The 13,559-nt window shown below is 37.2% G+C and overlaps 1 protein-coding gene across 38 annotated transcripts in view; it reads left to right on the top strand.

The window, feature by feature from the left end:
• Positions 1–13,559, top strand: part of PTK2 (protein tyrosine kinase 2) — a 344,711-nt gene that overhangs the window by 237,449 nt on the left and 93,703 nt on the right. For 22 of the 38 annotated variants that reach the window (XM_032247027.1, XM_032246903.1, XM_032247055.1 and 19 more), the window contains 3 exons: positions 1,832–1,852; positions 2,965–3,062; positions 10,134–10,218. In XM_032247027.1, coding sequence (XP_032102918.1) covers positions 1,832–1,852; positions 2,965–3,062; positions 10,134–10,218 — 204 coding nt within the window. The remainder of the gene's footprint in view (positions 1–1,831; positions 1,853–2,964; positions 3,063–10,133; positions 10,219–13,559) is intronic. The other 16 variants (XM_032247076.1, XM_032247040.1, XM_032247000.1 and 13 more) reach the window with 1 other exon arrangement.

The following is a 13,559-nucleotide window of genomic DNA, read 5'->3' as shown; positions in this document are numbered from 1 at the left end:
TCTTGCTCAGACTTCACAGATACCTCCTTGCATTTAAAAGTTTTTGATTCTTACTGTCTTTTTAGAGCCATTTTTTATAGTTCCTTGGGTGCTGAACAGAAATACTCTTTCAACTTTTACCATTCTGTATTACATGTGCCCACTGTAAGGTCAGAAGCCTAAAACTCAAATGTCTGTAATAATGTTTAGTTACAGGATTTCTGTAGTCTTGTTTTCTGGCTGTATCATAATAGAACCTTTATTGATTAGGGTATTTTCTATGTAGAAAATTAGTATTATTAGTTAAGTATATATGTATGTGAATGTGTGTGTATACATATACATAATATATGTATACACACAGATATATATATATATATATATATATATATATATATATATATATATAAAATACACATACATACACACACGTATATACCCACACATTCACACACATATATTCAAAGATTTGCATTTTCCCCTTTGAAATTGTTTATTCTTTGTTGCCATTGACTAACCAATACAAATAGCTTCTAACCATTGTCAATCTGTACACCTCGGGTGGGAGGTATGGGAGAGAAACAGAACTCTTAACCTTCATTCAGCCTGGAAATGTCAAGATTCTACATCTCTCTGTGGTGGGTACCTTGTTGATTAAGGAAAATCTTAGGTCTCATGTTGGAGTATGTAGTCTCCAGATCTTGAATTAGACAAACTCTTGAAATTTTATTTTCATAAGAAATTATTTTTAATGTCATTTTCTTATTTCAATTTTTAAAATTTTCCACACAGTATGGACTTGAGTTTAAAATAAATAAATAAACCTACCTTTTAAAGAGTCCTCAGAAGTCTTAGTAGTTAATTCAAAATCTGAATGTCCTGATTTCAGTACAGCTATGTATATTTGTAACATAAATGTTACAGTTGCCTTATTCTATTGTATAAATATTCTTACTTGGATTTTCTGTATACATTGAGGAAGCATTACCAAAATGCAGAGAAACTGCCCAGTGTTGCTTTTCACATGTGCGCTTTGCCCGGTGGATCCCTTTCAAGAGCTTCTTGAATAGAGAGTGATTCAAAAGAGGCCAGACCTGAGACTTGTGTATACATTTTGATTGCCAGTATCAATTTGGAAAAAATGTTTAAACTTAGGTTTAACTTTTTGGCCGGGCATAGTGGCTCACACCTGTAATCTCAGCACTTTGGGAGATAGAGGCAGGAGAACTGTTCAAGTCTGAGAGTACATTACCCGCCTAGGTAGCCATAACAAGATCCCATCTCTACAAAAAATAAATAAACAAGTTAGCCAGGCATGGTAGCACACACCTGTTGTCTCAGCTACTCAGGAGGCTGAAGTGCAAGGATTGCTTAAGTCTGTGAGGTCGAGGCTGCAGTGAGCCCTGATTGCACCACTGTACTTTGGCATGAGCAACTGAGTGAGACCCTGTCTCAGGGAGGAAAAAAAAAAAAACTTCCTTACTTGTTTGATTAGCTGTATAGTCACTTGTACATTCCTGCAGATTATCCCATTTTTCATTATATATTTATTATTTATTGTTGAGTGGTAAATGTTCAACATGGCTTTCATTCATATCCCACAAAAAATAAGTAATAGGAAATGATGAGATAGGAACTTAAAAGTATTGTTTAACTAACATTGAGTAAACTTGAGGATATTTAGTTTTTACTTATATTTAGTTCTTTTTTTAAATTCGTGTTTGTACTTAAAATATTTTAAAACTTAAGTATTATTGAAATATTCTCTTCAAGTTTGTGTTGTTAACCTAATTGCTATTAGTTATTTCTAAGCAAGGTCTTCAATTTTTTTTCTCTCTTAATTGCAATACAGAAAGCTATGGAATAGATGAAGGTAACAGGATTCCTTTAAATTAACTGCATTTGCTTGCAATTGCCACCTCTGGAGTGATAGTGGGTTGTTTCAGTTTTTGGTTAACTTTTATTTTTAAACTATTTATCATTGGTTTACTCATACTGTTAAATCAGTGGAACTACTGGCTAAAGTGATTTTAAAGAGGAAAATAACGACCTAAATTTGGGGTTGAATGTTCTGTACTTACAATTTGATAAACCAGGGGGAACATGTAAAAATATCTGGCTCTTGGTGTATTTCATTGGTGATTATACTAGTGGAATATATATGCGATAACCTATGGAGATGAGTTTCTTAACTGAAGTAAATCAAAATACCAAGTAGCTAAATGAATTGTAATTGAAACTATTACATTCCTATTGGGCATTTTCTTTCCATGTGCCTCAAAAACCTAAATAATTAATTTTTATATAAATTATAATAACAATATAGTGAGACACATGGTCTCAAAAGTAAAAAATATTTATGATTTATAATGTTGATATGTCCAACCTTGATTCTGAATCATCTAATTTTGAAATTAGTTCTTAGAAACTACCTCTTTAAACTCTTTTAGCTCCATAAGTAATATAGAGATAGGATTATCATGAAGTGGAAAACTCTTAAACTTTCAAAATATAAAGTTTTCTTATGACACAATTTTACGTTACTTCCATATTTACAAACTGTACTTATTTGTAAAATAATTGCTTTAAATAACTATGCTTTTATAGCCTTCATATATTAATACCTAAACTGAAAGCTGTTAATAATTAAGCATATAATTTAATAGTTGGAGCGATTATTTAGAAAACTATCAAATAGATATAAAATAAACCAGAAATTTTAAAACTCCTAGGAGCAACATGAAAAGTATCTACCTTTAGTAGGACTTACTGTTTTGATAGTTCTTCTAATACCATAACTAATTACATGAATTCCTGTTAAAATACTGTTTAAGAGAATTCCACTCTGTTTAAAGCATTTTCATAGATTGATGTGCCACAGATGAAACTTTTATTTATGGATGATCAAGAAATATGTCAAGTGTTATTTCCATATTTGGAACATTGTACTTAAGTATTTAATGATGTGTGAATTGTGTTTTGCAGCCAGAGATTATGAGATTCAAAGAGAAAGAATAGAACTTGGACGATGTATTGGAGAAGGCCAATTTGGAGATGTACATCAAGGCGTTTATATCAGTCCAGTAAGTCTTTTAAGACTACCAAACAACTAGACTAATTTTGGCTATTTAAGTTTTAATTGCTTTTTTCGTCTTCATGAGTCCTTAGTTCTTCTAGGTATTAATATTTACAGAAGATATAATATCTTATAAATGTCAGCTTATGCTTGTCATATTCAGAAACAAAAATTATTATATATTATAATTACAAAAGATATAATATCTTCATAAATATCTTTTACTTGGCATATTCAGAAACCAAAAAATGGCAACATTAGCCCCTACAAGACTGGGCCTTTGTTTTATCCATTTTGATCTCTTTTAGCCTTTGTCATCAGTAATAGCTTCCATAGGCGACTGCTCTTTGGGTAGAATTAACAAATCAGATGAGAGTCAGAAATAGCCAGTATACTTATATACCTGCATTTTTGAGAAAGAAATGTTAATTTGCCCCAATTTACCCTCCAAAAGAGATCAATAAATTAAAAAAATGATTGCCTCAATAATAGCTTGATCAAAGTATCATTTGCTTACTATGAAGTTTACTCTTTTAAAGTGTGCAATTCAGTGCATTTCCGTATGTTCACAGAGTTGTGTAGCTATCACCACAGTCAATTTGGAACATTTTCTTCACCTCAAAAAGAAACTTTATACCCCTTAGCAGTTTCTTCCCATTCCACCTTTCCCAGCCTCTGGCAACCATTCATTCACTTTCTGTCTCTACAGATTTGTATATTCTGGACATTTTATATAATTGAATCTCATAATATATGGCATAATATTTTTTTAACTATTGGCTTCTTTCACTTAGCATAATGTTTTTAAGGTTCATCTGTGTTGCAGTATGTGTCAGCACTTCATTCCTTTTTATTGCCAAATAATGCTTTTGTATAGGTATATACCACCTTTGTTTATCCATTCATTAGTTAATGAATATTCGGATTGTTGCCACTTTTTAACTATTAAAACGTTTTTGTGAACATTCATACACTAATTTTTCTGTGGATATATGTTTTTATATGTACATATATGTGTGTGTATGTATATGTGTGTGTATAAATGTATCTCTTTTGTATATACGTGCTAGTGGAATTGCTTCATCTTATGGTAACTATTGTTTGAGAGAGAGAGAGTGTGTGGATATGGGTGTGGGTGTGTCATTGTTTTGGGAGGGTAAAAATGGCTATGGGGTCTTGTTTTGTCAGTCAGGCTGGAGTGCAGTGACGCGATCATGGCTCACTGCAGCCTCGACTTTCTGGACTCAAGTCATCCTCCCAAATAACTAGGACTACAGGCAAGCGCCTCCACACATGACTTATTTAAATTTTTTGTAGAGGCAGCGTCCTGCTACATTTCCCAAGCTAGTCTCAAACTCCTGGACTCAGCTGTTCCTCCTGCCTTGGCCTCCCAAACTGGGATTGCAGGCATGAGCCACTGAACCAGCCAACTTTTTCTGTTTTTTTTTTTTTCTCTTTTTGGGGACAGAGTCTTACTCCATCACCAGGGGAGTACAGTGGTACAATCATGGCTCTCTGCAGCCTCAACCTCCCAGGCTCAAGTCGTCCTCCCACCTCAGCCTACCAAGTAGCTGGAGCTACAAGTGTATGCCACCATGCCCAGCTAATTATTATTTTTTTTTTAGAGACAGGGTTCCATGGTGTTGCCTTGGCTGGAATGCTTAACTTTTTGATGAACTGCCAAAATAATTTACAACAGAGCTGTACCATTTTACATTACTAGCAGCAGTGTATAAGAGTGCAAATCTCCACATCTTCACCAGCATCTGTTATTGCATGTCTTTTTAAATTAGATTGGTGATTTTTTAAATGAAATTTTAGACTAATAGTACGATCATGTGCCACATGTAGTGATGGGGATACTTTCTGAGAAATGCATCATTAGGCAATTTCATGATTGTGCAAACATTACACGTATACTTACACAAACATAGATAGTCTAGCCTACTACACACCTAGGCTATTCAATATAAATAGCCTTTTGTTCCTAGACTACAAACCTGTACAGCACGTTACTGTCCTGAATACTGTAAGCAGTTGTAGCACTTGGTGTTCGTATATCTAAATACAGAAAAGGTACTATAAAAATGCAGTATAACGTATAAAATAATGGTGCAATCATATAGGGCATTTACCATGTATGGAGCTTGCAGGACTAGGAGTTACTCTAGGTGAGTTGATGAGTAAATGTGAAGGCCTAGATTATTACTATACACTACTATAGACTATAAACACCGTACACTTTGGCTACACTAAATTTATTTTAGAAACTTTTTAAATACTAAATTAACCTTAGCTTAATGTAACTTTTTTACATCATGAACCTTGTAATTGTTTGAGTTTTTTGACTCTTGCAGAAATACTTAGTTTAAACAAAAACACTTGTATAGCCGTGTAAAGTATTTATATCCTTGTTCTATAAGCTTTTTTAAATTTAAAATTTTTAACTTTTTAAACTTTTTTCTTAAAAACTAAGACACAAACACATACATTAAGCTAGGCATACACAAGGTAGAGATCATCCACGTCACTGTCTTTGACCTCCATACCTTATCCCACTGGAAGGTCCCCAGAGGTGGTAATACACATGGAGATGTCATCTCCTAGGGTAGAAATGCCTCCTTCTGGATACCTGCAAAAGGCCCTGCCTGCGTCTGTTTTACAGTTAACTGGTTTTCGTTTTGTTTTGTTTTATAAGTAGAAGGGGCTGGTGCAGTGGCTCATGCCTGTAATCGCAGCACTTTGGAGACTGAGGCAGGAGGATTGCTTGAACTCAGGAGTTCAAGACCAGCCTGGGCAACATAGTAAGACCCTGTCTCAAACAAAAATTTAAAAGTTAACCTGGCCTGGTGTTACACACCTGTAGTCTCAGCTACTTGGGAGGCTGAGGAAAGATCACTTGATCCCAGGAGGTCAAGGCTATAGTTAGTCTTGTTCACACCACTGCACTCCAGCCTGGACAACAGAGTAAGACTCTGTCTCAGTAAATAGGAGTACACTCTAAGATAACAATCAAAACTGTAGTTTATTAGAAAAAAATACAGTATTATGTACTATACGTAATTGTATGTGCTATGCTTTTATACTACTGACGACAGTACAGCCTCAACTCACTGCAACCTCTGCCTCCCGAGTTCAAGTGATTCTCCTGCCTCAGCCTCCCAAGTAGCTGGGATTACAGGCACATGTCACCACACCTGGCTAGTTTTGTATTTTTAGTAGAGATGGGATTTTGCCATGTTGGTCAGGCTGGTCTCGAACTCCTGACCTCAAGTGACCCACCCGCCTTGGCCTCCCAAAGTGCTGGGATTACAGATGTGAGCCACCGTGCCAGGCCTGTTAAATATCTTTCTTGTGTATATTTTATATGTTTGTTTTGTTGTTAATGTGGGGGTCTAATTTTATAGTGCAATCTATTCCTTTCTCTAAGTTTCTAGTATAAATCCTTTTTCTAGAACATGTTCTTTAGTATTCTGTAAAATCAAATGATATTTTATCAGACATTCTTGATAATTGGTCAAAATGTAACTTGTCATAAATTTCATGGGCAAGGACCTACCATTTTTATTTAAGATTCAGTTAATTCTTTCAGCAATTTTGTATCCATTGTCTGCTCTGTGACAGCTACTGTTTCTAGGTGCTGGGGATATAACTTAATTCTCCCAGAGGCACAAGTTGACAGACAAAAAAGACATACAGTAAATCTTAAGAGGGTCTGAGAAAAATTCAATGCATGGACAAGGGGATGCTGGTTCTACATGGGATGGTCAGAAAGAACTTCTGACAAGATAACGTGTTAGCAGAGCTTTCAAGTAAGGCAAGGAGCAGAACCTGAGCATTCTCTTGGGGAAGCCTGTTCTAGGCAGAGGAATAGCCAGTGCAAAGGCCATGAAGCAGGGCAGGACAGGACACCATCCTGAGGCCAGTGTGGCTGCAGAGTAGAGGGGTAGGAAACAGTGGGAAGGATGGGAGGCCCACCAGGGGGCATGTGTGGGGATGTATGAATCTTGAAGAATTTTGACCTTCATTCTGAGAGTCAGTAAACATGCAGTTTATCTAGAGGCTTATTGGCACTCATTTTTTTTTTTAATTAGGCAAGGTTATCAGGCTTGTTTTCCTTTTCGTTAAGCATCTGCTGATCACTTGCACATTCTCTTTTCATTATTATTCATTATTATTGTTCTCAGCCTTAAAAATATATTATTAAATCTAATTTTCTCTTAATTCATCTTAGAATAGCCTTCTTCTAGATTTATTTGTTAAAATATTTTACACCTCTACTAGCTGTTATTAATTCAGAGCCTAATCATGCATCTCTTGTGTAGGCATAGTGGCCACAGGGTGGTATTTTCATTGAACAGTGAAAAACTTCTCTCTTCCCCTAAATATTGCCTGTATTCTACAGAAGATTTTTTAAATCTGTTTTGAGTAATTACCGATTAGTTACTTTTTAGTTTTTAGAAAAAACCCTTTACACATTTTCTGGTTTTGCTTGACCCATTCTCCAGCAGTCTGATTTCTGTAACTGGCCCCTCTAACAGTTCAGCATTCCCCAGACCTCTGATGTCCACTTGAGAGGCCACTAGCCACATGTCCTATTCTCCAGACTGATGGCTGAGCCTCATGATTGCTTGTATATGGCATTTTGTATATGTGCCAGCTCTGGAATCTTACGCTTAACATTCATTTGAAACCCTAAGTCTTTAAAGAGCAGTGGTTTGTTTGCATTTCCTTAGACCGTCTTAATAAAGCACCATGTTTACTGAGTATTCAGTTAGTTGACAGGATTGATGATGGTTTTATGGTCTTATGGAATATTTTGTTGCTCTGATCTTCTATGAAATCGGCATTTTATTTAAGTTATACAGTATACCAACCATACAGTTTTCTTATATACCTGTTGCATGTGGCCAGCCCCATATTTAGCTAGAAATAGAATTCATGGTCATGGTCCTAAGGAAGTATAGTCTCCTGCTGAGCAGCCTAGAAAAGGAAAAAAAAAAAAAAAAGAAGTATACAGTCTAATTAAGGAAGATAAGACTAACTCATTCAAAGTAAAGTGGTTATATTTTAGCACAGTTATGATTCTAAGGTTGTAAACTCAAACATTTAGTAGATAGGTATTCTGTGCTCTTGTTCACATTCTGTGTGAGCCAGCTACTCTGTCCTCCAGGGACCATGTCACCATTACCACCTGAACCCCTTCCTTGAGGCATCTGGCACGTGGGCATGCCTCCTCCGGAGGTGAAGAAAGGGATTGCAGTCCCTGAGTCGATAATACAGTTATCTTACCATTCATATTTCTCTTGTTTGAAAATGTTTTATTTCCTGGAAACATATAGTGTACAATTAGTGTGAAATCTAAAATAGATAAAGGTATTTAAGGTATTTTGAAAGCATACGACAGACAGCTAACTTATTAAGCAAAAACACAATTTAAGGGATTTTGAAAATATGACACATCTAACTTGTTAATGAACATCTGCATTTAAAAGAAGGATATTAATAGCATTCATTAATTCTACAGATCTTTACTGAGCCACGTAGTGTACTCAGTGCTATGCTAATGAGGATTTTTTGACAAACAAGACAGGCAAGTTACCTGCTGTCTTGAAACTTACATTTTAGTTATGGAGAACAGAGAGTAGTAATGTAAATGACAATGTATTATCTCTCTATTATGATGTATAATTATATATAAAATGCTATAATGTGAAAGACAGTAGTAAATATACATAATGACTTTTTGGCTTTCAGAGCAGTGCTTTTTCTTGGTTTGTTTCCTACCTTCTTGGTTGCCCCATCTCAGTCTGCTTTGACATTTTCCACTCTTCTCCCTTACCTCTTCATGTTGTAGAGCGCCAAAGCAGTCCTTGGGCCTCTGTCATCTCCCTTAGTGATTTTGTCCAGTCACATGGGCTAGGCTACTTCTAGATGTCTGTTGTCTATCTCAGATTTCTCTCCTGAACTCCAGTCACAGTATCCTGCTGATCATTTCGCCTGTGTGACTTGGCTGTCTTACTGACATCTCAGGCTTATTACATCTGAAGCTGAGCTTCTGATCTTCCCCTTCCATCTTGTCAGTTTTTCTGGTCAAAAACCTGAACTTGACTCTCTCACACCTGCATCATGAGCCACGTTTGCCCTAGCTTCAGAGTATAGCCGGAATCTCAGCCCTTCTCACCATCTCTACTGCTACCATGTTTGTCCAAGCCACCATCACTTGTCACCTGAGTTACTGTGGTAGCCACCTGCAGAACTCCCTGTCTCTAACCTTGCCTCTCTGCAGCCGTTTCTCAGTACCACAGCAGAGTGTTCCTTCACAATTTTAGGTCAGGCCATGGTACTCCTCTATCCAAACCCTACCTTGGCTCTCCATTTCACTTGCGTAAAAGCCACATCTTTCTATTGGCCTTGAAGGCCCCTTGTGGTCTGGCCCCTTCGTTCCTCTCTGATTCCATCATCTTCACCCTCCTTCCTTCCACCCTCTGTGCCAGCCTCACTGGCTTGCTCATGTTCCTTGAGCACGCTATGCACTGTTCCCTGCTGTTCCTTAGCCAGCTCTTTCTCCTCCCTCCTTCGTGTATTTGCTCTTGTCTCATCTGCTCAGTGAGGTCTACCTCGTATAGCAGCCTCCATCCTTGTCTCCGTATCCTGACCTGTTCTCTCCCTTTTCTGTAACACGGTTACCTTCTAACATACTGTGTAATTAATTCATTACTTATTGTCTGTGTTCCTCCCTGGAATGTAAGCTTGACAGGTACAGGGACTGCTGCCTCTGCTATTCACCAGTATATCCCAAGCACTTAGAATAGTACCAGAAACATGTATCTTCCATGCATGTTTGTCAATGAATAAATAAATGAATTGATGCAATGTTTCATGTGCGTGACCATTTTTCTCAGGGGATTTTATATTGAATGTTTTTAAGTATTCCTCTCATTTTTGAGATTTCGCTTTTCTGATTCTGTCTGGTCCATAACCCACATAGTTGCAAAACAGACAGCTTTTCATGAATTGATTAATTATAGCAAACCTTTTTTCATGTGTGTGTGATTCTATAATTTCCCTAACACAGGAGAATCCAGCTTTGGCAGTTGCAATTAAAACATGTAAAAACTGTACTTCGGACAGCGTGAGAGAGAAATTTCTTCAAGAAGCCTGTAAGTTTCTAGAAATTTCTTTGGAACTCCATTTAACTTTCTATCTTTGAAATCCAAACTGTCTCTTAAGAAATAAGAAAAATAATGTTTTGACTTTTAGGAGACAACTATGTTTATTATTTTGCCTTGCAAATTAATGTCTAAATTTGTACAAGCACCTGTCTACAGATTTTTCCAGGTAAATTATGTTTTATGTGTAAAGGTAGATGTATGTACATTTCCTTTATACTTTGGTACTTATGCCATTACACATCTCTGCACTGGAATTGGTGCAGATATATAAGTAATCCTAATCTTGATGCTGCCCAGACCCTGGAAATGCAGAGGTGAGCACGACACACACAGTCCCTGCCCTGATGGAGCTCATAGACTAATGAAGGAATATGACTCTATGACCATTCCCCTTATCCTGCTACAAAATCAGAACAAATCACCCAGGCCGAGTGTGGGGGCTCACACCTGTATTGGGAAGCCAAGGCAGGCAGATCACCTGAGGTCAGGAGTTTGAGACCAGTCTGACCAACATGGTGACACTGTCTTTACTAAAAATACAAAAAATCAGCCGGACATGATGGCACACACCTGTAGTCCCAGCTACTCAGAAGTCTGAGGCAGTAGAATAGCTTGAAACCCAGAGGGGCCGTTGCAGTGAGCCGAGATTGAGACTGTGCCACTGCACTCCAGCCTGGGTAATAGAGCAAGACTCTTTCTCCAAAAAAAAAAAAAAAAAAAAAAAAGAATAAATCACCCAAAAAGAGGCCGGGTACAGTGGCTTACACTTGTAATCCCAATACTTTGGGAGGCCAAGGCAAGGGGATTGCTTGAGCCCAGGAGTTTGAGACCAGCCTGGGCAACATGGTGAAACCCCGTCTCTATTAAAAAAAAAAAAAAAAATTAAAATTAAAAAAATTAACTGGGCATGGTGGCTTATGCCTGTATTCCCAGCTGCTTAGGAGGCTGAGGTGGGAAGATCCCTTGAGCCTGGGAGGCCCATGTTACAGTGAGCTAAGATCATGCCATTGCACTCCAGCCTAAGTGATTGATTGAGACCCTGACTCCAAAAACACTAAACAAAACCTTTACTCAAGAATAAACCTCAGAAAAGGACTCTTCCCAGGTGGTTTTAGCTAGCAGCAGTTAACTTGTTTTTTGAGGCAGGGTCTTTTTCGAATCTCACTGTGTCACCTCCCAGACGCGAGGGATCCTCCCATCTCAGGCCTGCAAATAGATGGTACTACAGGTGTGCGCCACCACACCTGGCTAATTTTTTTTTTTTTTTTTTTTGGAAAGACAGATTTTTGCTGTTTTCCAGGCTGTTCTAAAGTCCTAGGCTCTGCCTGCCTTAGCCTCACAGAGAGCTGGGATTACAGGCGTGAGCCACTGTGCCTGGCCCTTAGAAATAATTTTCTCCACCTCCATTCCTCTGACTCTTGGTGAAGAAGCTACCTTGAATGAGCTCTGCATGAATAGATCTTCTTTCCCAAATGTAAGCTCTTAAAGAGTGAGGGTCTTGTACACATCCAGCTCTTTCTTACCTGCCCTCAAGCTGTGATGTTTCTCTTCCTCCTTTCCTATGGCTTGCCTCATCTCTTGCTTCAGGCACCAGCTTAAACATTACCTCCAATAGAGAACTTTTTTCTCTCCACCATATTTAAAGCCTCCCCTTTAGTATTCTTTGTCACACAGGACTATGTTCTTTTTCTTCCTAAGGATTCCTAATTAAAGCTACATTGTTTACAAATGATTATTGTCTGTCTCTTCCTCTCTTCCTCTAGGCCTTAAGCTCCGTGGGGATAAGGACCCTGTTTGTTTTGCTCACCACTCCATACTCAGTGCCCTGCACAATGCTTGACACCTAGAGGACACCCGGTAGATGTTTGTCATTCTGGTGTCCTACATGACGTGTGCATCAAATGAATGCCTTCTGCTTTCCATTTTAGTAAATATTTACCATCTAACAGTCGAATAAATTAATAATCATAGAGTAAACCATGTGGTGACTACATTAAGTCTCAGAACATCCTTAATGCTGTTCCTGCGTCTTTGACTTAAGTACAAGAAAAGGCCTGGCCAATGACTTCTGTCTTGGCAGTTCATTTCTACAGAGCACCTAGGCCAAGAAAACAGACCACATCAGTCGTCATCACCCAACACCATGTCTGCCTTACCTGTGCTGGTATTCTTGTGCGTTTTATATTTTCAAAAAATGCAAATTTTAAAAATTGGTTGTCTTTTCTTAAAATTCGGAACAGTTACTCTGTTCTGATTTTGTAGGACTTTGGAACTGTCATTACAAAAATCAGTTGAACTAATGTTGTTTTCTTCTTTGAGAGGGTTACTCAACAGTTATTTCAGGGAAATGTGGTAGATGTAGTGTATTTAAACTTCTGTAGGGCTTTACCAGACTATATATAAGATAGAAAATATGGCCTCGATCAGGAATTGTTAAACTTTTTCTGTAAAGGGTCACATAGTACACATATTTTAGCTTCTTCAGACCGTACAGCCTCTGTCCCAACTATTCACCTCTGTCATTGTACTGTGAAACATCCACAGACCACAGGACAGAAAAAAATGAGCAAGAATATATTTCAGTAAAATTTAATTTATAAAAGCAGTTGGCAGCCCCTGGGCCTTAGTTTTCTGCCCCAGATGAGTAAATAACGAGATAAACTATTCTACGTGTTTATTTTTAGTTCAGTTTGGATAGAGTTTCCTAGTGGCCGCAAGATTCTCTTAGCTTTGTACTGTTTTGTATTTCTAATAATTACTTCTGAGGAAATATGAAAGGCTTGATAATTATACATGAGAATAACATAAAACCAAAAGCTATGATAAATAGTTATTTATAGTAAATCGAAAGTATAATTATAGTAAATATTCTGGGTGCCTTAATGTTTATCCAAAAATATCATAGTATAAGCAATGAACTGACAAGGTGAGATTTAATTATATGTTTTGGATTATGTGCTGGGTATTTATATTATTTGGGTTTTTGTTGGTGGTATTTGTTTAAAAACACTTCCAGGTCCTGGTTTTGGAATATGAGGGAAACTTGTAAAATACATAAGTGAACTAGACAGAACACCCCCTAATATTTTTTGACGCATTTCAAAGTCTTTGACAATTTTTCCTCGCAGTGGTCAATACCAGCTATTCTATAACATGTTGACAATATTACATGTTGATCATATTTTTTAAATCACTTCAGTTATTCTAATTTCCTTGCTTGGCATCAGAATTTTTTTTTTCTCATTTTTATAGTCTGTGAAATCAGGTGTTTTTGGAGCCACTGCACCAGGTCACCTTTAAAATCACTTACAGTTTTGAGATGCTATAAT

The sequence above is a fragment of the Sapajus apella genome, unplaced genomic scaffold (genome assembly GCF_009761245.1).
Source record: "Sapajus apella isolate SASKATOON/1434 unplaced genomic scaffold, GSC_monkey_1.0 scaffold3, whole genome shotgun sequence".
Lineage (NCBI taxonomy): Eukaryota > Metazoa > Chordata > Mammalia > Primates > Cebidae > Sapajus > Sapajus apella.
This window is presented reverse-complemented; position numbering and strand designations above follow the sequence as displayed.